General features: G+C 46.2%; 1 protein-coding gene across 1 annotated transcript; it reads left to right on the top strand.

Annotated features, from left to right (window-relative positions):
• Window positions 1–408: 408 nt before the first annotated feature.
• Window positions 409–26041, top strand: ARL3 (ADP-ribosylation factor-like 3). Its single transcript, XM_010288347.1, has 6 exons — window positions 409–510; window positions 9166–9309; window positions 10444–10560; window positions 15032–15082; window positions 17045–17230; window positions 25860–26041. Exons 1-6 carry the CDS (start codon window positions 409–411, stop codon window positions 25905–25907), a joined length of 648 nt encoding a protein of 215 aa, XP_010286649.1. The 3' UTR covers window positions 25908–26041.

Below are 26041 nucleotides of genomic sequence, written 5' to 3'. Positions count from 1 at the left end.
GACAGGGGGTGCCCACTCAGGGAGAGCATGAGGGTCTGGGGCATTGGGAACCTTGTAGGCCAGACACACCCAGTCAGGAGGGTATGGGGGTCTCAGTCTATGGGGGTTGGAGGGACTCAGCCAAAGGGCTGACACTAGGGCTGGGGACAGTGTAAATTTGGGGGCTGCAACCATGGGAGAGTCTGGCTGGGGTTGGGGTGCTGGTAGAAGCTGGAGACTATGTGGGACCTGGAGAAGGAGGTTGAGTCAGGTCCTGGCAGCTTTGGCGGGGGGGCTTTGTTGGGATGGGATCAACCTGCCTGGAGTTGATTCAGTCAAGGTGTGGAAGGCATGATGGAAGGTTGGGTGCTTGGGAGAGCTGGGGAGCAGCACGGCAGTGGCCAGCTTGGTCTAAGGAGTGAAGGAATGATGGAGGAGCCTGGCAAGGATGGAGGACAGTGTTCAGGGATTGACTATGGAGAGTCTGGGAGCTTCTGCAACTGTGAAGGGACACTGGACCATTCAGCCAAGGTGAGAGAGGGCCACTCTGGGTCTTGGATCCTGGCTACAGGAGTTGAGGGAGCTACAGGAGAGCTTGCTGAGGTGGAAGGGCTGGTTGTTGATAAACAGCTTTGGAATAGGAGTTCAGTCATGGCAAAGAAAGCTTGGATGTTCAGAGATGGATAAGACTGAAGTGCAGTGCTCAGGGGCTGAAAGAAACCTGCAAATTTTATGGGATGAATAGTCTGGTGGGTCACTGGGGAGATCCAGTCAGTGTTGGTTGGCCAGGAAAGTTTGCTGGAATGTTGAGTGCTCTGAGTTTTTTTTTCCGGGGGCTGGGGAGATGAGGGACAGGGCTGAAGAGATAAGAATGCATTATAAGAAGGGCTGGAGGTGTGGGTTTGATGCTGATGAGAGAAAGAGAGGATCCAGGGAGGAAAGAAGTGTTCAAGAGGAAAAGTGAACTGTTTGACAATGAGCGATGTGGACTGACAGGAGGAACTGGAGTCTTGGGTGCAGCAAAGGATCTGGCTAGGATGGAGGGCAATGCTGGGAGACAGGCAGGGTGGTGAGGGTGTCGTGTAGTCTGAATCGATGTTGGAGTGAGATTGAGTGATGGACTGGTGTGTTGGAAACAACTTGGGTTTAGATGCTGAAGTAGTTGGGTGGGACAAGTGGGATGCTAGCAGAGTCCAGGGAGGACTGGAAACAAGGGTTGGGGCTGCCAGGTGAGGGGTGGCACGTGCAGAGAGCACAAGCAGAAGGAAATAGCAATGGGGAAGGAGCCTTCCCAAGGGCGAAGCTGTTTTGTCCAGGAGTCCTGGGGCCACAAGGCGGATTCATGCAAGTGGACAGCACGGGAGGCAGCATAAGAAAGAGCAGCAAAGGCAGCTCCTCATCTTCACTGGGTTAATTCTGTCTGCGTCCCCACCTGCTGGGCCACAGAGAAGGAGGTTGAGATAAGGTCTGTGGGATCTGCTCTATTTCAGATGAGTTGATGATGGAGCATATCACACCAGACACTGAAGCCATCACAGGATGGACATCTGCTGTAAAGATGAGGGCAGCTGCCTCCAGCAGTGCAGTGCTTTGTGGGACACATTTGGCCTGCAGCTGCTGCTGGCCAAATCTGCTCTTCTGCCTTGTGATGTCCCGATAAGATGGTGTAGTCTGGGATCTGGCTGCTGTTATCCAAGCCCTTTGTGTGTGGAGAGGGTGGACTGGGTGTTTTCCAGCATTCGTGTTATTTGATACAACATTTTACTGCCTCTTTGTCTATTTTCCATTTCTGGGAGTTGTTTTTTGAATTTGAGCCTCTCAGGCAGGGTGGGTGGTGCTTCGGGGTGCCTGGTGGACTGGCTGGGCAGAGGACTGCAGAGGTCTGTACTGTCTCTCTAGATGCTCAACTTTTGCTAAAACAGAATAATCCTTAGTAGTAGAAACTCTCTGAAACACCAGCAAATATATCCAAAGCAGCTATGGCAGCCTGGAGGTGTGGGTCAGCCGTCAGAAATGATCCAGACAGCTTGATGTAACAATTTACTGCTTGTCATCTGAGCTGTGGTAGCTGCCCGTGAGCATGTTTCTGGCATGTCATGATTGCATTGGGAAGTGCTTAAACCCCCTTCAAGGACTGCTTGCTCCAACTCCAGTGATAAGAGGGTTAATGTTGAGGTTTAAATTATTTCAGTGTTCATCCAAGTAAGTACAGAGGGGAAGTGTCTCCTTCTGCAGAGCATACCAGCATTTCTCACAGCTGTGGGGCAGGGGTGGTAGAAGGTCATAGGTGGAGCATGGAGGGAAAGATGAGCCATAAAACTGCATAGCATGAGGGATCTGTAGCACTGAAGTCTTCGGCACCATTAAGCAGCATCTGTGGTGGGCGCCCAGCAAGGGCGAAGGGAGGCTGCTACATGAAAGGATATGCTGCTTTCCAAAGTTTAGGAAATGCTGTGTGAAGTGGAGCTTGTGGCTTCCTTGTCACTGTAAAAACATACTGTCTCCCTTGGTAAAGATTGTTATTGATAGATGGCGGGGACAGAGGATGATGGCCAGTGTTTTTCTAAAACCATTGACTGAAGATGAGATCATCATGTCAAAACCAGGGTTGTCAAAGCATGGCCCCATTTTACAGCTGAGGAAACTGAGTCATCGAGTGTCTAGCTGACACCAGGCAAATCTGGTGGAGAGGATGAAATATCAGCATAGCTAAATGCGTAGTCAGGCATCTTTCTCCTGGTCTTGAGCTCATGTTTCTAGGAAAACCAGTGTTTATCCGTTGCCTGCTGTAGGTTTACCTGGTACACAGAATTTCCTTCTTTTTCCCCTCGTTGTTTGGCAGTAAGGCTCTATTTAAAATGTCCCCATTGAGAAAGAAGAAAAAAAAAAAAAAAAAGGTTTTCAAGAGCTTTAATAGTGTCTTGTTGCTTTAGTTTCCCAGTACAGTTCCATGTCATGTTTTTGGTTTATTTTACCGATTGCTGAGACATTGATATGAGAAGCTGCCTGCAGATAGGACAGTATACCAGCAACTGGTCAAGACTTTCAAGTTCTGAAACCAGGCAAAGACTGTTGACATTATCCAGGGCTAGACATCAGCTCTTCTTCGCGCAGGGCAAAACATTTCCTTCAAACTTGCTAAGACCAGAGGAGTTTGATTTTAATTACAAAAGGAGTATTCATGCTGGTATTGATTAATATACCAAACCAGAAAGTGCTGTGTGATCTCTTTGACAGAATACTATGTTAGTAGGTTTGAGCTGGAAAAACTCTGTAGGTGACTCGACTCCATTAAATTTTGGATTTCAATGCAGGAAAGAAAGTCTGCATTGAATGACACCATATGGTGGAGACATGCAGCAAGCAAATGATTTTTTGGGAGTTTTGCCAGAGTAAGAAGTATTGAATAAACTGTGCTCAATAGATTAATTTACTTCAGTTGTATTTTGAAAAAGACGGGGTGATTTTATGACCATTAGTGACATTTGCAGTTGTGCAGCCGAAGATAAAGGTAATCAAACGTCATTCTTCAGGGCACCAGCTAATCAGTGCAGTTGTCAGGAAGGACTCCCCTCCTCCAGCTCTGTGTGCACAGGATTGCACCCTGGATGACAAATGTAGCCTCAAATATCCACTGCTGAAGGCAGGTTATTTGGCTTAACTAAGCCCCTTGTCCTTCCCCATGACAGCTTCTCCTGCGTGACCTTCTGAAACCATCATGTGCACTCTCTATCTTTAACTTACTCTTTAAAAATGGTGAACTGCTACCATATTCCTTAATTAAAAGTAAATTGTGGGCCAAAGCTGTGCTAGGTGCTGTGCAGGCAGAACACGGGGATGTTCCCCATGCCGTGGAAATACTGTCTGTCTGAGGTGAGAGATAATCAAGCGATATGAGTAAGGAGAGTCCAAGACAGGTTCGAACTTGGCATGTTCGCTGCCTAAACCTCATCAAGCATTGTAGGTGTGGCAGAGGAGGAATTAGCACGAGAATCACAGAGTGGTTTTATGGATGTTTTGCGAAGTTTCTCCCACGGTTGTAGGGAAGGCACAAAGGCTGGAGAATTGAGCTCGGCAGTGCTGGGGCTGGCATGGCAAGCCTCAGGGAGACAGGAGCCGTCACCTCCACAGCAAATGCATTTGGCTGGGAAGGGCCTTGAGGGTGAAGACAAGTGACTTGTGGTTGCAGCAGTGGGGAAGCGGGCGTCCATGCAGGGGTGTAGAGATGGGGGAGATGTGGTCGCAGTGGCAGGCTGAGGTGCTGAGCTTTGTGGCTCTATTGCATCTCGGTGAATTGATTTGATTCTAGCTTAATATCCACATCTAGTAGATAAGCAATTGCTGGTGACTGAGGGTGGTTTTATTTTAAATTCATTATCTGAGCTTTGTGGCTAATAAAGTTAAACAGAATACATTTACTTCTCTTTCCTAATAGGAATTAACTGTGCTCTGCAACGGCTTGTGGGCCGTGCTTTATCCATGCCCTGTGTATCCAGCCCTCAGTACAAGGGGAAATTGTTCTTTCCATTATGGCTTTACATTGCCAATCTGATACAATATTTAAAGAGATTATCTCAATGCTCTGTTTGTCCCAAACCAATTTTTGCTTTGGCCTATAAAGTGAATCTTCCTTTCAGCGGCTTCTGTGGTACAGGATGTAGTTACATGCATCAACTAGTTCAAAAGACCCATATACAGCATGGATTTAAAGCTGAATAAACCCACAAAACCCTTAGCTAGGACTATAAATGTCACTGTATTTTTATATATGTCTGTATTTTTTTTTAAAGAGAATAGGATTACTGCATGCAGCTATAACTGAAAGTCCTTTGATAATTCAGTGGGTATTTTAAACCTAGCAATGATACACTTTCATAAAACCACACATCCCTGTTTTCTGAAGGATGCTAATAAGATGGTTAACTTTGCTTTCATGCTCAATGTGTTTATGAGTGCTTTTGCCCATTTAGTTGCATCTCTGAAATTAATGCCCCACTCTGATTTCACAGTAATTGTCAGGAGTCTTTTTTTTTCTTTTTGTATGTCCCCACTCACTGTCTGGAAAATGCAGTCTCCTCATTGCTGACCCCATCAGTCTGTCTCCTCATGGTGCTTGTAAAGAAAACCCTCTCCACCAAGGACAAAGATGTTTTTAAACAAGCCAATCTGAGATAAAACATAGTTTGCTTAACCCAGAGGTGACCAAGAAGCGGTTGCTGTCTGACTGTGCCAAGCCTTGAGTTACTTTGTGTGTCTGCCCTTCCCCAAAGGCTGCATATGCTGCCACGCTGCACTGTTCATTATCTGAAGAGCATCTGCAGTTCCCTTCTCTGTTACAGATGCCGCAGTCTGCTTAGTTTTGTGCAAATGACATGCTGCCCTTATACTCCTGTGAGTCGTTTATGCAGTTCCTCAGCCAGCTAACATCTCCACCATCCTGCTCCTCACCCTGGACACCCCAGTGAGCGAGTACCCACTGGCCTGGCTGCCATGCAGGCATCCTGGCCATCCTCCCTCCTCACTGCAGGTGAAGTCCCAGCATCAAGATATTTGTTTGCCGCCCCGCTTCAAAGGCCTGTTCCCCTCCTGTTGCTTCTTCCTCTTTGCACGAAATTTTCCCATTTCATGGCTTTCTACCCAACATCTCTTATCAATAACAGAGGATTGCTTTCTGACTCTCATCAGCCCAAGTTAGTTTCAGCATTGTGTTTGTGAGCAGAGAAGTGGTCATCCATCAGTGTGTGTGCAGTAAGGGCTGCTTGTCCCACATAGTGGTGGCATGCAGCAGTGAACTCGGCTGAGTTATTTTTTCCAGTCTACTAAGCTGTCAGGAAATGCTTTCTGTCTTCCTAGCCAGTATGCTCATAAGACCAATTAAAAAAAAGTAAAAAAACCTGTTAGAAATGCATCTGTGCATGGCTTTCCTTAATCTTAAATCCTCACGAACTAGAGGGAGAATTCTGGGTGCAAGTTTTAAATACTACTTACAGAATAGTAGCAATCATAGTAACCAATACTATTATTTCACTCTTAATTTAAGTTGTGTATACAGACCATGTAACCTATGTCAGCAGCTACTGAAATAAAGTCCGCTTCTCTGTGTTGGCTTGCTCGTCTCCCAGCCTTTTAAATCAGCTTACTTTATACCTTAGAGAATACTTTTATTTCTATATATATCCTCTCTTCTATTGGCTACCCCAGATAATCCTGTGATCAGCCATGCAGCAGTGTCACTTGAGTAGAATATGGAACGATGCTGATCGTTTTCTCATAGGCTGTCATACTAGCCCAGAAATAGCATCTGTCTACAATGGGAGAAGCTCTATTAACATTTACAACTGTTCCTCTTCCTGACCCCTGAGAATTGCTCTGTAGTAGATAAGCAATACTTTGTAACACATTTCTTTGCGCTTAGTATTTTGGAGTTGAATTCTGAAATATAAAGGCTCCTAATCCTGATCTGCTCTGGGATACACTGCTCTGCTCTTAGCAAGTGGTGCTGTGAATAGGATTAGCATTTCAACAGCTTCTTTTTTTAACTGTGAGCAATAAACTAAAATAATAGGGCCTGATTCAGAGCGCTCTGAAGTCGGGAGTAGTACTTTGGCTGATGTGTGTTGGCTTTGGGTCAGGCCCATAAGAATGGGAAATTCAGTGTTTCCCTGGAAAGGAGGGAGAATGTGTGAATTTTAGAGTTCCTGCTCCTGTGGAGTCTGTCCACACTGAGCTGAAATCCATGGATTTACAAGCCAACAAACACAACTGTAAATTTGACTGCAGGTGAAATTAAAATTTGTTGCTAGTCATGCAGTTAAAACTTGTGTTTTTTAATGATGTCAAGGGCAGTTAGGACGTGCATGTAAACAAGTAAGCATTAGAGGTATTTCTGTCACTGTTCCTTTTCTCTGCCCTCAGATGTGTAGAAGTACAAACCGTCACCAGGGCAGAACATGGACGGCCGGCGTTGGGAGCTGTTGGGCTGGGGGGGCTTGCAGCAACTGGCTGCACTGAACACAGCCCTTCAAATTCATTAGCTGTGGGCCCATGGGCGAGAGCCAGGTGTGAGCATCTGGCCCTCAGGGCTCCACACGTGATGTTACAGGCCTGTACACTTCAACTAAAAGCAGTTTGGGGATTTACTGTGCCTGCACTGTGCCGGCATGGCACCCTCTACCAAGCAGAGCCCATTCCTGATGAACAGCTCTTGAGCACAGCCTGGATTCCCAGTTTTTTACCAGTCTATTTATGAAATAGGTGATACCCTGTGCCTGCTTATTGGGCTGTAACACTGCAGTTTTGCTGCTCCTTGCATGAGCTCTGAATTTCTGAACCTCAGCTTTCTACAGTGCTTTCTAAAAGCACAGCAACAGTGGCAATCCTGCAACTTTCTACAGATATCCTTCAAACCCAATTTTATGAAGTTCCTTCTCCCTGTTTCTTACACATCGTGCATGTATTTTGAGCTGGTAATTAAATGGAAAACTGATAAACTACTTGCAAATCGAAAATGCTTAGAGGGGTGGATCGAATCTCACGTGCATTTGAATCTCAGTCTGTTTTCATCCTGCATTATTGAAAGCTTTGGCATTGTGACCTGCAGCATCGTGTCCTTTCCAAATGCTGCTCACCCTGGAGCGGTGTGATGAGCAGTCGAAAGTGGCGGTTTCCAAACGGCTGAGGTGGGGCTCTCCAAGGGTCGGCAGAAGGGCACTGCTACAGGCGGGGGATGCGTTGCAGCAGTGACAGTTGTACCGCATCCTGCAGCTCTTTATCTTGAGGACAGGTTTCTGATTGCCATGATCTGGAGGGGATTGGGAGCAACCTTCACGGCTCAAATTCAGGAATATTTAGAGGGTGTAGTTCCTCATAGCAGCAAAGCACTTCATGACATTTAACTGATTCACCCTTGCAGGTTGACAAGAAGCATTGTCTCAGTTTTGTAAATGGGAGAGTAAAACACCTTGAGAGATGGGCTCCCGTGGGCCCGAGTTTGTGCTGATATCTGAACTTTGTTCCCAGCTCTGGGTCTTAGTGGGCTGAAGAGAAATGTCTCGCCATTGCCCTTCAGGACGTGGGAATTGTCTGGGAGAGACCAAGCAGGAGTCCTGAGGGCTCCAGAAAGGGCTGTAGATGTATTCGTCTCCCAGATTTGCTGAGGCAAATTAGTTGCAAGAGCATCTGTGTCCCCAGGCTGGGTCTCAGTGTGGTGTGTGCTGCTCAGGCTCTGAGGAGAGGTCTCTGCCAAGTAGTGGGGCACAGGGCAGTGTGGCAATGTGTCCGAAGACACCCAGGCAGTCATGGACTTGCAGCCTGCTCCTATGCCCTCAGCTGCAACTGCCCCTCTCCTGTGGGGCTGGGCTGAGCAGTGAGAGGCAGGTGGAAGTGGGATTATTTGCATCTGTTGGTTATGTGCCAGGATCCAGAATATTTTTCCAGCCATTTTAGAGAGGCGCAGGACTCTGAGCAGTGGTACTGACAAAAGCTTGGGTGTGCAGCTGTAACATGCACGGTTGTAAATGATCTGACCTGCATATTCTGTTTCCTAATCCTGAGTGATACTGTCAGCTCAGAGAGCTGAGCCTGACTAATGACTGAAATCCACTGTGCTTTTCTTAGTGAGGATGTGTGGTGATCTGAGATAGTTGTTAAGTGCTACATCCTGAACATCAGAACTGCACGTGCCCCATGGGTCCAGCATGTTTTAGACAGATAAACGGGGTTTGAGATGATCGGGGAGTTTCTATGAAAAGAACTGATGTCAGGTACAGAGTAACCTGCAGTTAACTGGGACGGAGATTAAATTAATGGGGTTTTCCCTCTGATAAAGATAATGAAGAGCTCACAAGGACTTGGTTTGCAGCTCTTATGCATGATATCTGTAGGCACTGTCTTCCTGGCACAGGGAATGCCAAACAAACAGCTGTGTGACAAGAGCAATGCAGCCAGTGGTACACTGCACTGAGCGACATTTGTGCTGTCTGAGACCTCGTCAATACTCTCTGAGATGTAGGAAAACTGGGGTGAAACGGAGGAGTAGAAGAGGAAATGGGAATAGGGATTGCAGGAAGGGCTTCAAAGTGTCCTGGGATCCACTGCAATACACAACCCATTTCAAGGGAGGAGGGCATGGCATAGCATGGTGCGGGGAGAGAGAAATAACAGCTATGATCTCTCTTGCGGATTTAGGGTTTACTGTCAATCCTGCGTAAACTGAAAAGCGCCCCAGACCAGGAGGTGAGAATCCTCCTCTTGGGACTGGATAATGCAGGCAAGACCACACTCCTGAAACAGCTGGCATCTGAGGACATCAGCCATATCACGCCAACACAGGTGAGGAAGGCCTTTCCCTGCCCAAGGCAGTTCTTGTGGTCCCACCTGCCTTATTGTACAAAGCATCAATGATTCAGCAAAGTATTTCAGAAAAGGGGGAGCAACCAGAGCCTGGTGCACCGTTAAGTTTGTGTGTCATCTGTGTAAGAGGAGGCTCCCTAAAGGAGCCAGAGAGCATCAGGCCAAGTCTGTCAGGCAGTGCAAAAGTGGATGAGTGCCGTGGAGTTCTGCAGAAGGCTTTTGGGTCATGCTAAGGTTGCATGGATGAGACTTTGTTCCTTGCCAGACAGGGGACATGTACAGGGAATGCTGCGGCAGTGGGCAAGCCCCTGTCTCCTTGCATCTTTCACCCAGCCAGCTCCAAGTGCATATTCCAGCACTCCCCCTCTGATGCCTCTGGTCCCCTTTCTTTGAGCCTCAGGGTTGGGGAGAGGGATGTCTCCCATAAGAAACACTGCAGCATTGCTCCTGTGTTGACCAGAGGAGGTTGCTAGAGAGCTATGGGAGATGCTTCCCCCCACCTTGTAGCTGCCTTCCAAAGCTCCCAGCTCTGACACCCCGATTCCAAGCCCCAGTCCCCTGGGTGGTGTGGCAGCACGTTGCCAGCCCACGCCACATCCTGTTTTTCTACTTGAATGCCCTTTCAATTGGTGCTCTAATTGATGAAATGGACCCTTCAGACGTGCAGCTGTTGCTCTTTTAAGCCCAGCATTAGTTGTGTCGTGACGAATTGAGCTGAGACCTCTGGCTTCATGTTAGCTGGGACTCTCTACTCAGCTTTCACAAGCTCAATCCTGCTTCTCACAGCGCTCTTGTTTTCTCCTTATCTGCAGTTCTCCCACCTCTTTCTGCATCCACCCTGCTGAGCCCTCCCAGGGCCCTAACTGCATCATATGTCTCTGTAGCCATGACAGCGTCAACCCTTGACCCAAGAGCACTGGCAAACTGATGGTTTGGCGGCTGTGTTCGCTTTCACCAGCACTTCTCCCACAGCTGATCCGTCTTTGTGGCTGCCCAGCTCACCTCACTTGTATGTTGCAGGCATGGGATATATCAGGTGTTAATGTCTGCCTATGAGCATCATCCAGCCACTCAGGTTTATGCTCTATGTGGCTTTGTTTCTGCTCTTTCTAGGGCTTTAACATCAAAAGTGTACAGTCTCAAGGCTTCAAGCTGAATGTATGGGACATAGGAGGACAGAGGAAGATCAGGCCGTACTGGAGGAACTATTTTGAAAACACTGATATCCTTGTGAGTATTGGCTGCAGTTGAATGCTATGTTCATGCAATGGCTTTCCAAGGTCTCAGCCAGAAATTCAGGAACAAGTAATGTAATGTCCCAGCCCTCAGCAACACCATTGCCATTGTAACAGGAGTTTTTCCTGAGTGAAGTGGTAAGATTGGTTGGGTGCAGTAAGAAAAATACGATGAAGTTTGGAGAAATCATTCAGTTGTATGTTTTTACTTTCACAGGATGGTGCTGGTTATAGCCAGTTCCTTTCCTCTCAGTCTCCTTCAAGTGAAAGAACATGAATAACTTGTAGTTTACCCATCTATAGCTCCTTTCACTGGAGACTCTGAAGGCCTGTCACGGGCATTAGTGACTTGAGCCTCATGTGTAGAGGTAGGTCAGTATTGTGCCTTTGTTTTCTAGTTGGGGAAACTGAGGCATAGCAGAATTAAATGCTGTGTCTGGCATCAGATAGAAAAGCTTCTGGCTAAGGGACACATGCCCCTTGTCTTTTCCTTTTGTCCTTTAATCATAAGACTGTCCTTTAATGTTTTTGACATCTTAGCTGCAATTACCTTACAATTAGCTACAATTACATTTACTGTGCAGGACCTTTGTGTTTCCATGCCAGAGCACATTACCCTGGGACCTTCCAAGTGCTGTCCTGACAAGTTTCAAAGAGCAGCTCTCACATGCAGCAACCTGTGCCAGGATCAAGGCAGGCTGGGGGCTCCAGGCCTCCCCCCATCCAAAGCAATGTTGCCTGTGGGAGCAGAGAAAAGACTATGGCAAGCAAGGTCTGCAGGGGTCCTGTGGGGAAGTGGGATGCTCTCTTGGAAAGACACCCTTCCTTCCTCCTGTCACTCACACTCATTAATGTGTTGGGAGCTTCAGTGTACTTCCACAGAAGGATCAGTGCAACTAGGAATAGGGCTGTCTGCTCCAAGGCTCATGTCATGGTCTTGAAGGGTGTAGCTGCACCTGCAAGTTTAGAAATCATTGTCCAAGTGAAGCTGTTATTTAAATGGGACTAATAAACCATCAGTAATCTCTTGTGCAGATCCCGTTTTTCAGCCTTAGTTTTGAATCTGATGTTTGAGGACAGCCACCACAGCATAAACCTGGTTGGTTGCTTTTGCAAAGAGTAATGGTAACATCTCACTAAGGGAAAGATCTGGGTTTGAGAAACTATCAGGACAAACTTCACGTGCTCCTCTGTGGCCATCAAGAAGAGGGACATAGCATGGCTGTGAGCTGGTTGTCCCCATTGAGTCCAAGCTCTGCAGCTGTGTGTGGTGGGGAGGCAGTAGGTGTGCAGATCAGTCAACACTGTAAAGCAGCAGCTAGGGGATCTTAGCCTGTTATGGCAGGTGCTCAGGCTGCAGAGACTGCGCAACTGCAAAACAATATCTGGAAGACTCTGCTGGCAAAGGCAATGAGCTTCGCCTCCTTCCCAGTGTGTGTGCTGCATGGGAGGTGCAAAAATAAAGGTGAATTTGAAGACTGAAGGAGATGAAAGCAGCTGTTTTCCCTGCCCTCCTCCCACCCCAGTTAAAGCAATGTACAGAGAAAACTCTTCATACAAGTAAGAAAATGGGTAGCTAAGAGCAGAATCAGTTGGGGGGAGGTGGTGGTGTGAATTCAGAGGGAATAACTGGTGCACACATGGACCTGAGCTCCCCTGCCTGCCCTCTGTGCTGACACCCAGTCCCAGACTGGGAGCTGTCGGCCTGTTAACGCAGTACTTTGCTATGCTCATACACACCAAAACTGGCATCAGGTATATGCTGATGACTTTGTCTTCTGCCAGCCCTCACCCCTAGTAATTTTACCCTCTGACAACCCTGGTGTAGCTTGTGCATCTGTAAATGGAGCCAACTTATCCCTCATGTTATTTCTTCATCCAGTCCCACCACTTGCAATTTCTGCCCAACCCACTTACTCCAGGTTTTGTTTTGGCCTGTTGCTCCAAGGAGGCATCCAACTTTGCGGGAATTTCTTTTTCAAGCTCCATTTCTCCAACATGGTGTACTCAATGGCTGTTCAAACTGGCAAACAATGCTACCAAGCACCACAGCCAGAAACAGACTCTTGTGTGGCCCTGGCTGTAGAAGGAAGGTGGAGATGAGATACGCTACAGTTCCCAGGACCCCTGCTTCTGTCTTCTACTAAAACTATATTGCACAAAGCAGAAAGGACCCTCTAAAGGGTATTAAAAAGCAGGAAGTGATTGCAAATTCAAATCCATGCAGGTGCCTTTGAATGAGAGCTTGGTCTTGCATCACACACCTGTGATATTTGGAAGCTTAACCCAGGCAAATAAGGTGTGGATATCTGGCTGATTGCATATTCAGACAGGCACCTGCAGCTATTTGGCACAGTGCTTTCTGGTTTGGAAGCAGGCACTCCGCACATACTTTACCTTCTCTGTGCTGTGCTTTTGTGGCTTTTGCCCTGAGCGCTGTTGTCTCTAATTCTCATCTTGCAAAATAGCTCCCTAGCAAGGAACGGAGCAGTGCAGGAGAAAGCTTGGCTGCTTGGGACTCACAGCTCTTCCTTGTCAGTTAGAGAAGTACCGTAATATGGGAAGTGCTGCCTTTCAGTTGTAAAGTAGCACTCAACTATTGCATTCATGTGTTTCTAAGCTGCCCCTGAGATGTCCCCAAGGAGGACAGATGACAGTCCAGTTTCACCCCAGAGCACAACTGCCAGCCCTGCAGCTTCTTCCTTTTGGTCTGTGTTTCCTAGCCCAAACAGGATGCTTGGGGCGTGCAGGGAGGATGGGTGTAGCTGATGCAGTATTGGTGCACATGCTTAGGATCACACTGCGGGGAGAGGCTGTGTGTCACGCCGTGCCCACAGGCCTTTCCCCATCACGTGGCACCAAGCGCATGCACTGCTGGCGCATGCCCACGCAGCTGAGTCCAGCCCTGCCGCGTGTCCCCCAGCCTCTGTCAGTGTGCATCAGCCTGGCCCCAGCAGGGCCGCGGACCCCAAGTGATCGGCAGAGAGGTCTGCAAGGTTGCTGGGTTACCTCCTCAGGCCTGGCACACAGATTCTCCTGCTGTGTGTTTGGTCCCATTTCAAACAACTCTTAACACTGCTCATTAAGGGAGTGCCTACAGTTTAATAGATATTGCTGCTAGACATCTTCTCTCCCCCTACTATTTGGTCGAAATTATCCTGGAAGCGTAGAATCTTATGCTGAGACTGCCTGCAAGGATGCCATTTATCTTGATGGCGAGGTGCTGTGCTCATCTATTCCCTGAAAACCAGGCTGACATTTGCTCCCTGTAAGCCACCAAAGAGCATGCAGATGACATGCTAGCAGCTTCAGTCACCACTGATGAGGAATGGCAGGGACTGGAAGCAAAATACTCAGTGTTTGTCACCAGTCCTGTCCCTGTCTGCTGTCCCAGCGCCCTTCTCCTTCAAAAACCTTCCTGTACCAAGTAATGACAAAGGGATGCCAGGCTATTCTTGTCTAAGCGTTATAGTGAGGTTCCCCGTTTCTTTAGATGTAGCTTGATACCGTCCGCTCTGAACTGCAGTAGCATTGCTAGAGGGAAGGAGGGTGGCTGGACTTCTTAGTAATTACATATTTAGGGGGACCTTTGAGGAGCATTTTAGCCTGTGCAGAGCTAGAGCTGCCTTCACTGAAAAGGCTCATTTGCATTTACAGAAAGAAATCAACATGTGCCATGCTGTTTGGAGAGGGTGGAGACCTCCTCCCAAGGCAGGGAGCCTGCAGGCCAGGGGATCCAACCTTCATACCAGGGGACAGGTGTCTGACTGGGACCTCCTTGTGGACCATGAGATGTGGTACCCATCCCTGAGAGGGTGGCAGGACTCTGGTGTCAGTCTTTGTGAGCCAGCTGCTCGCTGTCTTCTCCATCATGCTGGTGGACAAGCTGGCAGCTGAAGATGAAGTCTTACAGGCTGGATCCAGCCCTCCTCCCCAGTCACCTGCTCCAGGAGATTGCAGTAGGATCGCCTGATGGAGAGGAACACAATGTCCCCAGTATGTTCCTCTGTCCCCTGTGTTGGTGCGTCCTGCTAGAGGGCAGCATGGCATAGTCACACCCGCGCAGTGCTTGTACGCTGTTGCTAGGGTGAAAGACCATGTCTGGCTCCCCAGGTTTTGCCCTCCTGTGTTTAGCTTCAGCTTGTGAGCCGGTCATTTGAAAAAGATAGAAGGCAGTCTCCTGTTCTCATCAGGTAATAGATGCTTTGGAGATGGTGAGAGCATCCATGGAACTGCCCCCAGCACCTTTCTGATCCTACCCATGTGGCTGTCCACTCCCCCAGCTTTAAAAGAGGTGGTTCCTCTCCTTTCAGAACATTGTAAAGTTTTATCAGTGTTTGCTATAAATAATGCTGGGGATCTCTGTGCCCAAAAGCATAAATATTAGGCTCAGCTCGCTTAAGCACGTGATACTGTGGAAGAATGTCTTCTGGGAAGAGTAACTTTTCCTCTCATTTCTTTTTCAGATCTATGTCATTGACAGTGCAGATAGGAAGAGGTTTGAAGAAACGGGTCAGGTAAGTTACTTATGCCCAGCTTCCTTTGAAGTAACTCAGTGCTTCTGAGTGCCCCTTGCTCACAAAAGTTAGGAAGATGATTTTGTTGTTTATGAGGGAAATTTGCATTTCAAGAGAGTCTTGCCTTTCAACATCAATGCAGATTATTTTGGTAGATGTGAAACAAGGAAAATAGGTAGCCTAATTCCGTTTAAATAGAACGGTTTTCATTAAAGTTATACAATAATAGCAAATGAAACCCAATACTGAAAGCAAAAACTTCTCTAAGTCCTTTAAACCTTGCCAAACCAAGACCCTGAGGAATCCTATTTTCTTATTTACAAAGTTGAAATGGAAATCATATTGACTTGATTGTCTTTTGGATGTAATTGAAAAAAAAAAAAAAAGAACTTTGTAACTAGGACTGGCCAGAAAATGAGATTTCCGTTTTGCAAAGTTTTGATGTTTTGTAACATTTTGTGCTTTAAGATGGAACAAAAATAGGGCTTTTGAACTTTCTTTTGTGAAATTCAGAAAGTGACAGTGTCCCAAAATAGCTAGCAACAGATTTAACCCCCAGACATGGGAGATTTAGTTTAAAGTCCTCTGTTCTGCCTGATTTGAAGGAGGCATTTGATCTTTTGCCTCTCAAGTATCATGGACACACCCGAACAGCAGAACTGTTGGTTGTTCTAGGAGTGAGGGGAATCTTTCTGCTTTTGGAGTCATTTCATTTTATATCAGTAATTAAATATTCATTGGGCAAAAGAGAGGGAGAGGAAGCAGAAGCTTAGAGCACTTGCCTGAGTCAGGCGGAGTCAGCCTGGACCCCTCATATTTCTGCAAACGCTTTTGGTTTAAATAAATCAGCCATGTCAGATGAAAGACGTATTTTGTTGAAAAATTCCCAGCCAACTCTGTTTATGACCCCATTCTCTCGTCCTGGTTTCCAAACCAAACATTGCTTTTGGGGGGATAGAGTCAGATTTCCGCTGCAGTTCAGCATCTCCCTGACTGCACTTGTTTAATCCAAAAGTTTCTAGCTAGTGGATGAAAGATGTTAGCACAGTATCTGAGAGCATGAGACCTTTCCAGCTAAATAAGGGAGTCCACAAAAATCTCATGTACTCATCTATCTGCAACGCCAGCAGTCCCTACGGTTGAAGTTCTGCTGGATTTGTCATATGTTCCACATAGGGAAGTGGCTTGAGACTGTATGCTTGTTTCACATGAAGCCATTGCACAATCCTAGACATGAAGTATTTCAGCCATCGTTGATCCACTGCAGATTCAGATTTGAGCTATTGAAAGAATCTCTTTGAGTCACCCAGTTTTGAATGAACAAACCCATTTCTGAAGATGCCACCCAATGTGTGCTGTGTATATGGAGCCAAAATCCAGCTAGTAAAGCTGATCTAGCTTGTCTTCAGCTAACCAATGCCTTCAAAAGCATCAGCACTTTCTTGTGGGAGAGAGATTTCCATTTCTGGGGAAAAAAGGAGTCCTTTCCCACTCAAATTGCAGTGCATAAAACTTGGAACAAAACCCTGAAGCTCATTATTAGCAAGAAATATCAGGCCTGGTGTCAACGGCTGCTCAGGTACAAATGCCAGTCAGGCAATAACTTAAGACACATTCCTCATACTGCCAATTTACATGTTTTTGCTGTTTCATCAATTTTGGTATCCTGGGAGCAGTGACTGGTAAAACACAGAGTTGTAGTCTTTAAGGCAACTGCTAATTTCAGACCAAGATGAAGATTTTTGTAACCTGTAATTGGAAGAAATAGCTTTTGAACCTTGGGCAGAGATGATTGTATACATTTTTGCTGTCATAATAAGATCTAGGTTTCACTGGAACATACTCTTCCAGCATTTGCCCTAAATATATTTCTAATTAGAGACAACCACTGGTGGTTGAAGGTTTTCTTCCCTTCCTTCTCTCCATCTTCCCCCCCACCCCACTCCCTTGTAAATGATATAGGAGCTGGCCGAGCTTTTGGATGAAGAAAAGCTTAGTGGAGTCCCCGTGCTCATATTTGCCAACAAGCAAGATTTGCTGACGGCTGCCCCTGCTTCAGAGATTGCTGAGGGACTGAACCTACACACAATCCGGGACAGAGTCTGGCAGATCCAGTCTTGTTCAGCTCTTTCAGGAGAGGGAGTACAGGTGAGACTCTGGAGAAGGCTTGCTGTGCCAGCAGGCCATCTGTAAGAGATTTTTGTCTGTTGATCTGCAGGGTGGGACTGGACCAGCTGCCTCACAAAGGAGGGTCAGCACAGCCAAACCCTTGCAGCACAGAACACAGACAGGGGGCCACGTGTCCCATCACCTGTGCAAAGGGAAGAGGGAGCTATGGGCTCCTGGGATCTCTCCATCCCCAGGAAGGAGAACAATTGCCTCCCCACCCAGGACCCCTTGGCTAGGCCAAATGAAGGCATTGATTTATTTTAAAGAGACTGCTGTCAGGTTAATAATTTTCACAAAACAAATAGTCTTTTACTATTAACCCCTTTGACTGTTATAAGTGTGCACTTTAGAAATCTGATTCACCTTCACTACTAAAGTTTGGCATTTTGCTCAACCTGGGCGCCAGAGAGAAACCGATCAATTTTTCTGATCCAGAGAAACGCAAGAGTTGCACACGGGGCAAGGACCATTTCTAATGGCAGCATGTGGGGCAGCAAAAACCCACCAAAGGGGCTGTGCTGTGTTCCTGTGCTGAACTGTAATAGCTGTTGACTTGGGCTCCTGTGCTGTAGTCAGTTCCTGCAGTATAGTAGCTCTTTGTAATGCAAATGGAACGCAGGTTTGTTTATTTCACTCTTAGGCTTTCCTGAATTAATGAAATATTTGCAGTGCTCACAATCCAAGCAGTCAGGAATGCTCCCTTTACTGATATTTAAAGAAACAGAATGGTGAAGACATTTATCTTCCTTGCAGATTAAGTAAAACCTTATTTGCAGATGCTACAGAACTATTCAGGATAGTCAGATCTCAAGCTGAGTTATGAAGAGTCACGGAAGAAGCCCGCAATACTGAGTGGGCAGTAAAATGGCAAATGAAATTCAGCGTTGACAAGTGCAAAATAATGCACATGAGGAACAACAACCCTAACCGTATACATATGATGATGGACTCAAAATTAGCTGGCATCACTCAGAAGCAGGTTATTGGGAACAGCAGCTTAGTGCTCATCAAAGGCCAGAGAGGAAAATCAAATGCTAGAGAATTATCAGAAAGCAAACAAGAAACATCCCGGGAAACATTTCATTTGTAGCAGGGTAAAGGCAGGATAAAGGGCCCATACCTTGAACATGACATTCATTTCTGCCTCTGCCTCATCTAAAAAGATTTTAGTAGTAGCAAAATCGTAGATTCCACAAAGAATTAGGTTGAAGGGTCTTCAGGAGATCTTTAGACCAACCTCATGTTTAAAACAGGAGTAACTACAAGTCTAGAGGAGGTTGCTGAGGGCCTTGTCCAATCAAGTTACAAATATCTCGAGGCGTGGAGATGCCACAGCCTCCCTAGGTAACCTCTTCTAGTACTTAAGTACCCTCATCAGAAAAAATATTGTCCATATATCTGCTCAGAATTAGGAGAGCTTTGAGAATCCTCTGCTGAGAGTGATCAGCACAGGGTGGCATCTGTACACAGGGATAATAGATTAGGGCCTGCAGCTTGGAAGGGAGAGGACAAAGAATGGATGTCTGCTATACCTTATAAAATAAGGTATAAAAATGTCAGATAGACTATATGCTATTTTTCACACTGCTAGAGAAAGGGTGTTCCTAATGAAATAATCAGACAACAGCATAAAATAAATAAAAGTAAGTGCTTCTTAGCGAGTTGCATAATTAAATTGCGGATCTTATTGGCACAGGATGTTGTGGAAACCAAAGGTATCAGTCGGTTCAGAAAAATACTGAGTGAATTTCTGAAGAGATCTGCAGGCAATAACTGACCACTAAGATCTGGAGGCAGCTTTTGCATGAGGAACAGCTTGGGCCATGGACTGGGAGGGAAGAACAGAGCAAGGGAGATCCTCTTCCTACATGTTCTTTCACTTGGCATCCAGAAAGGGGTTGCTGGCCTGGGTGGATCATTGGTCTGACCCAGTACAGCAGTTCTGATTTAAAATTCTTAACCTGATATTTAGACCTAAATGTAGTAGATGGTGTCCTCCAAAGGGCCTTTAGTTAGTTAGCTAAGATACAAATTCAGCCATGTTGCAGCCAATCTCGTGAAAGGCTTCAACTCTAATCTTTATTTTGAAGTGGTGGTGGTAGAGGGAAATGCTTTCCCCAATGGCAGTGCATATTCAAGCCCAAAGAATTGTGATCAAGAAAGTGAGGCTGCAGTTCACAGGGTTGCAGGCAAGCATAGGTCACCTTCTTCCCTGCTCCAGGCCCTCCTCTAGTTTATGGAAGTCCAAGTGAGCTCACCAGTTGTGAAGGGGCAGTAAAGTGACAGATGAAATTCAGGGATGCATGTTGGATGTGAAAGAACTAAATGATAGAAAGTGTCACTTTCAGTTCATGAGCTTTGGAAAATGCCTCCTTCTCAAGCTGCTCTGTGGGCTCTCTGGAGTGGGCTGCACACTTCTTGGCTGGTAATGCCGTCTCACTGTGCCTTCTCCTTGAAGTACAGTGCATCCCTGTATGTTCAATAAAATCTGCAGCCCAGTACCCTCTGCCGGGGAGGTGAAATCTGCTGCTCCATTCACTTCCAGAAAACAGAAGAAAAGAGCTAAATAAAAGTATTTGCAGGCCTATATATTTTGTTCATCATGCTTATCTAGCCAAATTCATTTAGATAAAGGCCAGATAACATCCCACTTTGTTGTCTGCAGTCTCAGTGCCCTAAATACTGCAGCTTATTCCATAAATTATTACTGCAGAAAGGTCAGGGAAGTCACAAACTTATAGAAAAGCTTATAGAAAAAGAGTCCCTAAATTTCTCTTCTGCCATAACTCCAGCCCTGTTAAATCAGACAGCAAGAATGCCAAGCTCTCCCTTTCCTTAGAAATTCATTGAACAAAATCGTTTGGGAGATGACTTTTAAACTGAAGGATTTTAGTTGCAGTTGGATCAGGCCAGGAAGAAAGGGCATCTTCAGTCCTGGGACTCTAAGGAGAGGACAACATGCTCAAAATTTAGGGGAATCAAAGAACTTGTTTAAAGAGTGAGATTAAGAAAGATGGTTTTGAGGATCATGGTACACAAGATCTCTACCAGTGCCTCAGAAAGGGAGCTCTCTGTGCAGTTAAATCTGAGGTCACTGCTTTAAGGACTTCTTTGAGAAATGACAATGAGTGACAGCAAAATAAATGAAGACATGGAAGCATCAGGTATTCGGAATGAAAGCCAAGGAGCGAGCACGCTAACCGTCACTGCTGATGGAATATATTAGCTAGAGTAAAATTGGAGACATCGCTGATGGGTTTTGCAAGGAAGAGTGGTGGCACGTCTAGTACTGAGCACATGCAGGAACAGAGTTCATAGGGGAAGATTTTTGTGATAGCTTGAAGGAAGAGCAATGAGCAAAGATAAATAATGCCTATACATGAAGGAGAAATAGTTTGAAGGTCATTTAATTAGTTTAGCTGCTAGCACCATGGTGTATAGAATTGGGTAGTTAAGACTGGGGATTTCAAGGTTAATGAGATTAGATTATGGTTAATAGAATGATATAAATTTAGAGAATTTAACTATTATTTGAAATGGGTTATTTAATAAAACTGTTAATTAAGGAGGGAATCCATATTGCCATCTCCTCTTCTAAAATTAACCACTGGGGACTCTGGAAAAGGGGCCCAGCAATGTCCTGGGCAGGCTCTGAAGAGGGGTGACTGGGTTAACTGGAAACCCCATGTGCTGTCCTCTGAAAGCCAGCTGGTAGCCCCTGTTATGCCAGCTGAAGACTTCATTACCTCCTGACTGTAACCATGGGCAGCACTCAGCTTGTTAATCAGACTTCATGGTGCCATTGAGGGAGGAGTGGCATCCCTCATGCTTTAAGGCTTTTTGAAGCAAAATATCTGCTTGGGTCTAGATTTTATCCTTCAGCCCTAGTTAGGAAAGCATTTCCTCGCCGCTACAGCCATTTGGGCTGTGCTTCTGGAGCAGAGTCCTGCACCAGCTTTCACAGGGACCCTTGCACAGGGTACCGCAAACAAGGGGGGTGACTGCCGATGTCAGAAGAGAAACATAAGGGAACTGCTGCTGCACAACGGCTCTCTGGTGCCACACAGCCTCTCTTGGGGCCATGTTTTGTGACTAGATCTCCAGCTGTAGTCCTTGGTGTGCAAAAGCTATGTATATTTCACCCTGGCCGCCTGGGATGGGATGAAAGCAGGCAGGATTCCTCTGCTTTGCAGCCTGCCCTCTTGCTGGAGGTGTTATTTAGGGGCCAGGGTGTGTATTAAACATGACTCAAGGCTTTGGACTGATGTGTGCTTTGCAGCTTGTTTCTTGTCTGAAGCAAGAGTCTCCGATCAAGGCAGCAGGAGCTCAGCCTGCCCTGAGGAATCGTCCTCCAGAACGATGCTGCAGCGTATTGTGTCCGGAGTCTCCCAAGCATAATGGCCCCCTGGAGACCATTAAAAGGCAGTGGAACTGAGAGTGGCCACTAAACTTCTCTAATTTATGCCAGCGCTGGTATGGCCCAAAGGACTGTGGGAAGGGCTGAGCTGCCTTCTCCTCCCTGGCTGTTTCAACCCAGTTGAGAACAGAGCCCAAGACCTAAGTTCCGTTGATGTTGCGATTCAGCACTTTCATAAGGGCAAGATTTAGAACAGGACCCCCCGGCAATGTTGTATCCTCAGAGCTAGGTTTTGTCTTAAAGATATCTTAGCCAGGGTGGCTAGATGGGGATCTTCCACATCTTAACAAGGTTCTGGGGCTACTTTTAAATGTGGTTTAAACCCAATTTCGATGACTGCAGCTCTCCTGGGGCAGGCAGAGCCACTGCTTGTTGAGTAAGAGTAACCATGTTTCCAGAATACAGGGCAAAGTCTTGTGATTTTTGAGCAGGGAAAGTCTACAGCACTGCATTAGGGATACAAGGTCTCAGAGGACAAAAGAAAAGCTTGCACCCACGCAAAAAACAGTGGATAATGTACTTGCGGGAGCCTGTAAAAAGCAGCCTGTATGACTGGAGGTGCAAAGAAATGACAGATAATGAAGGCACAGCTCTAGCCGTGCAGAGGGAGAAGAAAGTGACAGTTAAAATAACGCATACCAAAAATGCCAGAGATCGAGAATTTTGCACTTGCCTGACCCAATTTGTTATGGCAGACAGAGGATTACATGAAAGGATTAAGCTTTGCTGTCCTTAAGGTCACGTTAGGGGTCACAAGTTTGTGGCCTTGCCTGATCCCTGGCTTGCAGGGGAGCAGAAATCGGGAGGCTTTTTATGGGGTGGAGAGGACTTGTTCACTGTGTTTGAAGTCAGATTACTTCAGTCCCACAGCCACAAAGCTGATAATGCAGAGAATAAGCAAGTAGTGGGCTAATCTCAAGCAGGAGTTTTTATTTCTCCTGGGGAAGGCTCTACCAGTCCTTTCCCAAAGGGTGTTAAGAGTACAACTCCCTTGACACAATAGCAGATGTGACTGCAGCAAGGCAGGGTTGTGCCAAGCAGCATTTCTCTGCAAGGAGCATTATCCTCTTCCCTAGAGTTTTCTCTCTTTGCTTTGGTAAAGTTTACTAGCTGCTTGTTAAGGAGCTAAGAGAGGCAAAGCTGAAAGAACTGAAATCTTTCCCTGGCTAAGTTTTCCCAGGGTTGACTTGAGGCTGGAATACTAATATGGTATCCATCTCTATCCTCGAAATACCTGCCAATGTCTCTATGTCTCAACAAAGCAGTGCAAGGACATCTATCAAGATCTAAATGTTACTCTAGGGATTGTACTTTCTGCAGAGAGCCATCTTTTAAATGTGCAGATATAGGGACAGAGTGTGTAGGGACAAAGGATGACAATAGTTGCCTCCTTCTGGACTTGACTCTTTCAAGCACCATGCCCTTCCCGCATGCCTTCACCATAGCAGCTCTTTGTGTTTGTAGCAGTTTCCCTGGATTTCTCCATCTTACCAACCCTGCTTCAAACCTCAGGTAGAAAAACTGCAAATGTACCTTTTAGTTTCTTTTGCTTTCTATTGCATTTGCTATTCTCCAAAGCATTTGAGGACACTGCAAAACACATCGCAGCCCCCCCCCCCCCCAAATTGCACCAGAAGCTATGGATGTGCTACAGTGTGGCTGAAGATGAGGAAGCTGTCTCACACATATCTCTTCGATACAACACACATAGAGCTAAACATGTTAATTTTCCCTTTATCACTGTCAGGCAGGGAGATATTTACAATTAAATGTGATTTTTCTTGTCAATTAACTCATGTCAGAAGAGACTTTTAAAATCTATTCTTGCTTTAAAAGTTCAGTGACCTACTTACGTATTTCAAGCCTGTTTGGAGTTCACCTTTCCTCTTGCATTTTGCTATGTCATTCTTTTGCCCTCATTATATGCTTGATGCAGCCAGGCTCCCAGCCATGGTAAATCCCATCATAAACTCTGCTTTATGACCCTTGCCGCGCTGGTGCTGAAACACTCCGTCTTTCCATTTCCCAAGCTCCCAAATGGCAGCAGGCAGAGTTTTAATCACTATGAATTCAGGTTGTGGTCAGATTAGGTAGAAGATAGGATGCGTGTTTGTTGTTTTGCAGTGATGTATTGTTTCTGGGATTACTGTGCTGAATAGCAGAGGGTGTCAGCTGATATTTATTACTTTAAGCTGTCTCAGCTGTTCTGGTTCAGCAAATAAACCTACATTCAAAATGAATGAGGAGCTCTGCTTGCCTTGTATGCCATGATGTGTGCAAATGTGATTATTGCTTCCGAGGCAGGGGAAGCTGAAATCATTGTGGGAGCATTTGTAGTTATTTATTTATTTTTACTCTTTGCAGGCAATCATGCAGATTTCTAAAGAACACAATCAAGCCAAAGGCTTGACACCTCTCCTCCTAGCCCCATTGTTAAGCCCTGGCATTCCTCATGCTGGGAATCGCTTGCTCCCTCTCTCTCTCTAAAGTGATAAGCTTTAAACCACGCTATTGATTGCTTAAGGCATTACATGTTTTACACCTAGGTTATCAGTGTTATTGAAAGGGGAAGACACAAAGCTACTGGGCCTTAAAATGAATCTACCTCTCATCTTTTCCCATTTGCTCTGAGGATTTCAGACAATTTGTTTTATACTGATCTCTGCTGTGGAGATAAATAAATGAAACTGGAGACATCAACCCTCCCCAAGGTTAGAGTTAGAAGTGTTATTAGTGTAGGGCCTCATATGCACCCCAGCACAAGCTGGGCTGACTTATTCTTTATTTAACGCAGCAACAAGGGCTGATTTCAGAAGTTGCTGCTCCCCTTCAGATAAGAAGTGTCACATAGCGCAGCTATCAAGGTGAATTGGTATTTTCAAGTGAGAACCTCTCTGCTTCTGATTAAGCCCTGAGGACTCCCTCTCTTCTCTCTTAACTCTTTAGCTCCCCTCTGACATGGCCACCAGCCACCAGCTTCGTGACTGAGGGGCAACGTGGAGGCACAGTGGTGTGTCTTGGCTCACCCCAGGGGCCTGCCATGCTGTGCCTTTAGCCATCTGTCCTTGGGACAGCTGAGGTCCTTGGCAGACTTTTGGCAGTCTGGGGACAAGGGCACAGGAAGCCAGTGACACTGCTGGCCCAAAGGCTCTGGTCTTTCTTAGGGTCTGACTATCATTTGAATGATCAAAAAATGACCATTGAACATAACAGTGAAATCCCCCCTCCAGAGCTCCAATGTGATGTTTGCCCAATTTCCAAGCACAAAGATGTGCCACTCTCATCCCCAAAACCCTACCTGCCTTCTTTCTGCCCTGAGCCTCCCTCTCAGCAGATACCTCGTAGGCAGGATAGAGGTAATGGATTTGATGGAACACAAATATGAGGAAATAATTGTGCACTCCATTCTGCGCATCTCACAACAGATAACTGACAGGAGCAGATAAAATGTCGCTTTGCCCTTCAGTAGCATATCCCGTTTTGGGATCTCAGCAATAATCTCACGACTCGGGTATTCACAGCACAAGTGTTAACCATCCTGCTTGCAGTGGTCAGAGATGTCATGCACACATTTTTACAGAAATACTCTAAAGAGTATATCATCCTCTTAAAATGTGACCACATCTATTCTCACCGAACCCCTGTGGGACCCTTCAGGGCCCATTTTCTGTGGGGGCCCTGAGGCACAGGGGGCAGGGTCCAGATCTAGTTATTGCAGTGGCGTTCATGGATCTGGATTTCAAGGCTTACAGCTGAGCAGAGAATTAGAGCCATATTCTTAATAGGGAGCTGACTGTATAACAAACAGCCCCCTAAAATCCACGGTCTCAAAGATAAGATGACTTGCCGGAGGTTACACAAGTCATCTGTAGCTGAACCTGGAACTGAGCCTTTATCTGCCACTGACGTACCTTGGCTGCAAAGTGATCCTTCCTCGAAGGACCTACACATAGCGACATGATGAGACGATGATGCTTTTTATGGTCAGATGAAAGATTTACCAACCTCTGTGTGACAACATCTACCAAGCAATGAAGCACTTGGTTTTTTACCCACAGCATTTTTGGGCACAGAGGGCAGGCAGCGGGTAGATGAGGAGGCAGAACATGGTGCTTGCAGAATGGCAGTCAGGTAGGATTGGGGGATTCCTTTTCCCTTCGCTTGACTAATGTTACCTTTCTCTGTCTGAAGGACGGCATGAATTGGGTGTGCAAAAATGTCAATGCAAAGAAGAAATAAAGCGTTCTGAGCTGCATGGAAATGGAGGAGCGGTGGGAGCAGAATTCTAGCCTGAAAACACTAATTTGCTGCTTTCTGACCAAATGTTTTTCCATCTGTGCACAGCTACAGCTGTTAAAAGAAAAAAAAAAAAA

This window comes from Phaethon lepturus, unplaced genomic scaffold (assembly GCF_000687285.1).
Source record: "Phaethon lepturus isolate BGI_N335 unplaced genomic scaffold, ASM68728v1 scaffold44225, whole genome shotgun sequence".
Taxonomy (NCBI): Eukaryota; Metazoa; Chordata; class Aves; order Phaethontiformes; family Phaethontidae; genus Phaethon; species Phaethon lepturus.
Note: the sequence above shows the minus strand (reverse complement) of the source record. Positions and strands in the feature narration are given on the sequence as shown.

Coding starts and splice junctions, on each gene's coding strand:
- ARL3 (XM_010288347.1), top strand. CDS start 409: ATGGAGGAGCCTGGCAAGGATGGAGGACAGTGTTCAGGGATTGACTAT. Junction 10,561..15,031: donor TTGAAAACACTGATATCCTT/GTGAGTATTGGC, acceptor TTTCTTTTTCAG/ATCTATGTCATTGACAGTGC. Junction 17,231..25,859: donor TTTCAGGAGAGGGAGTACAG/GTGAGACTCTGG, acceptor CTCTGTCTGAAG/GACGGCATGAATTGGGTGTG.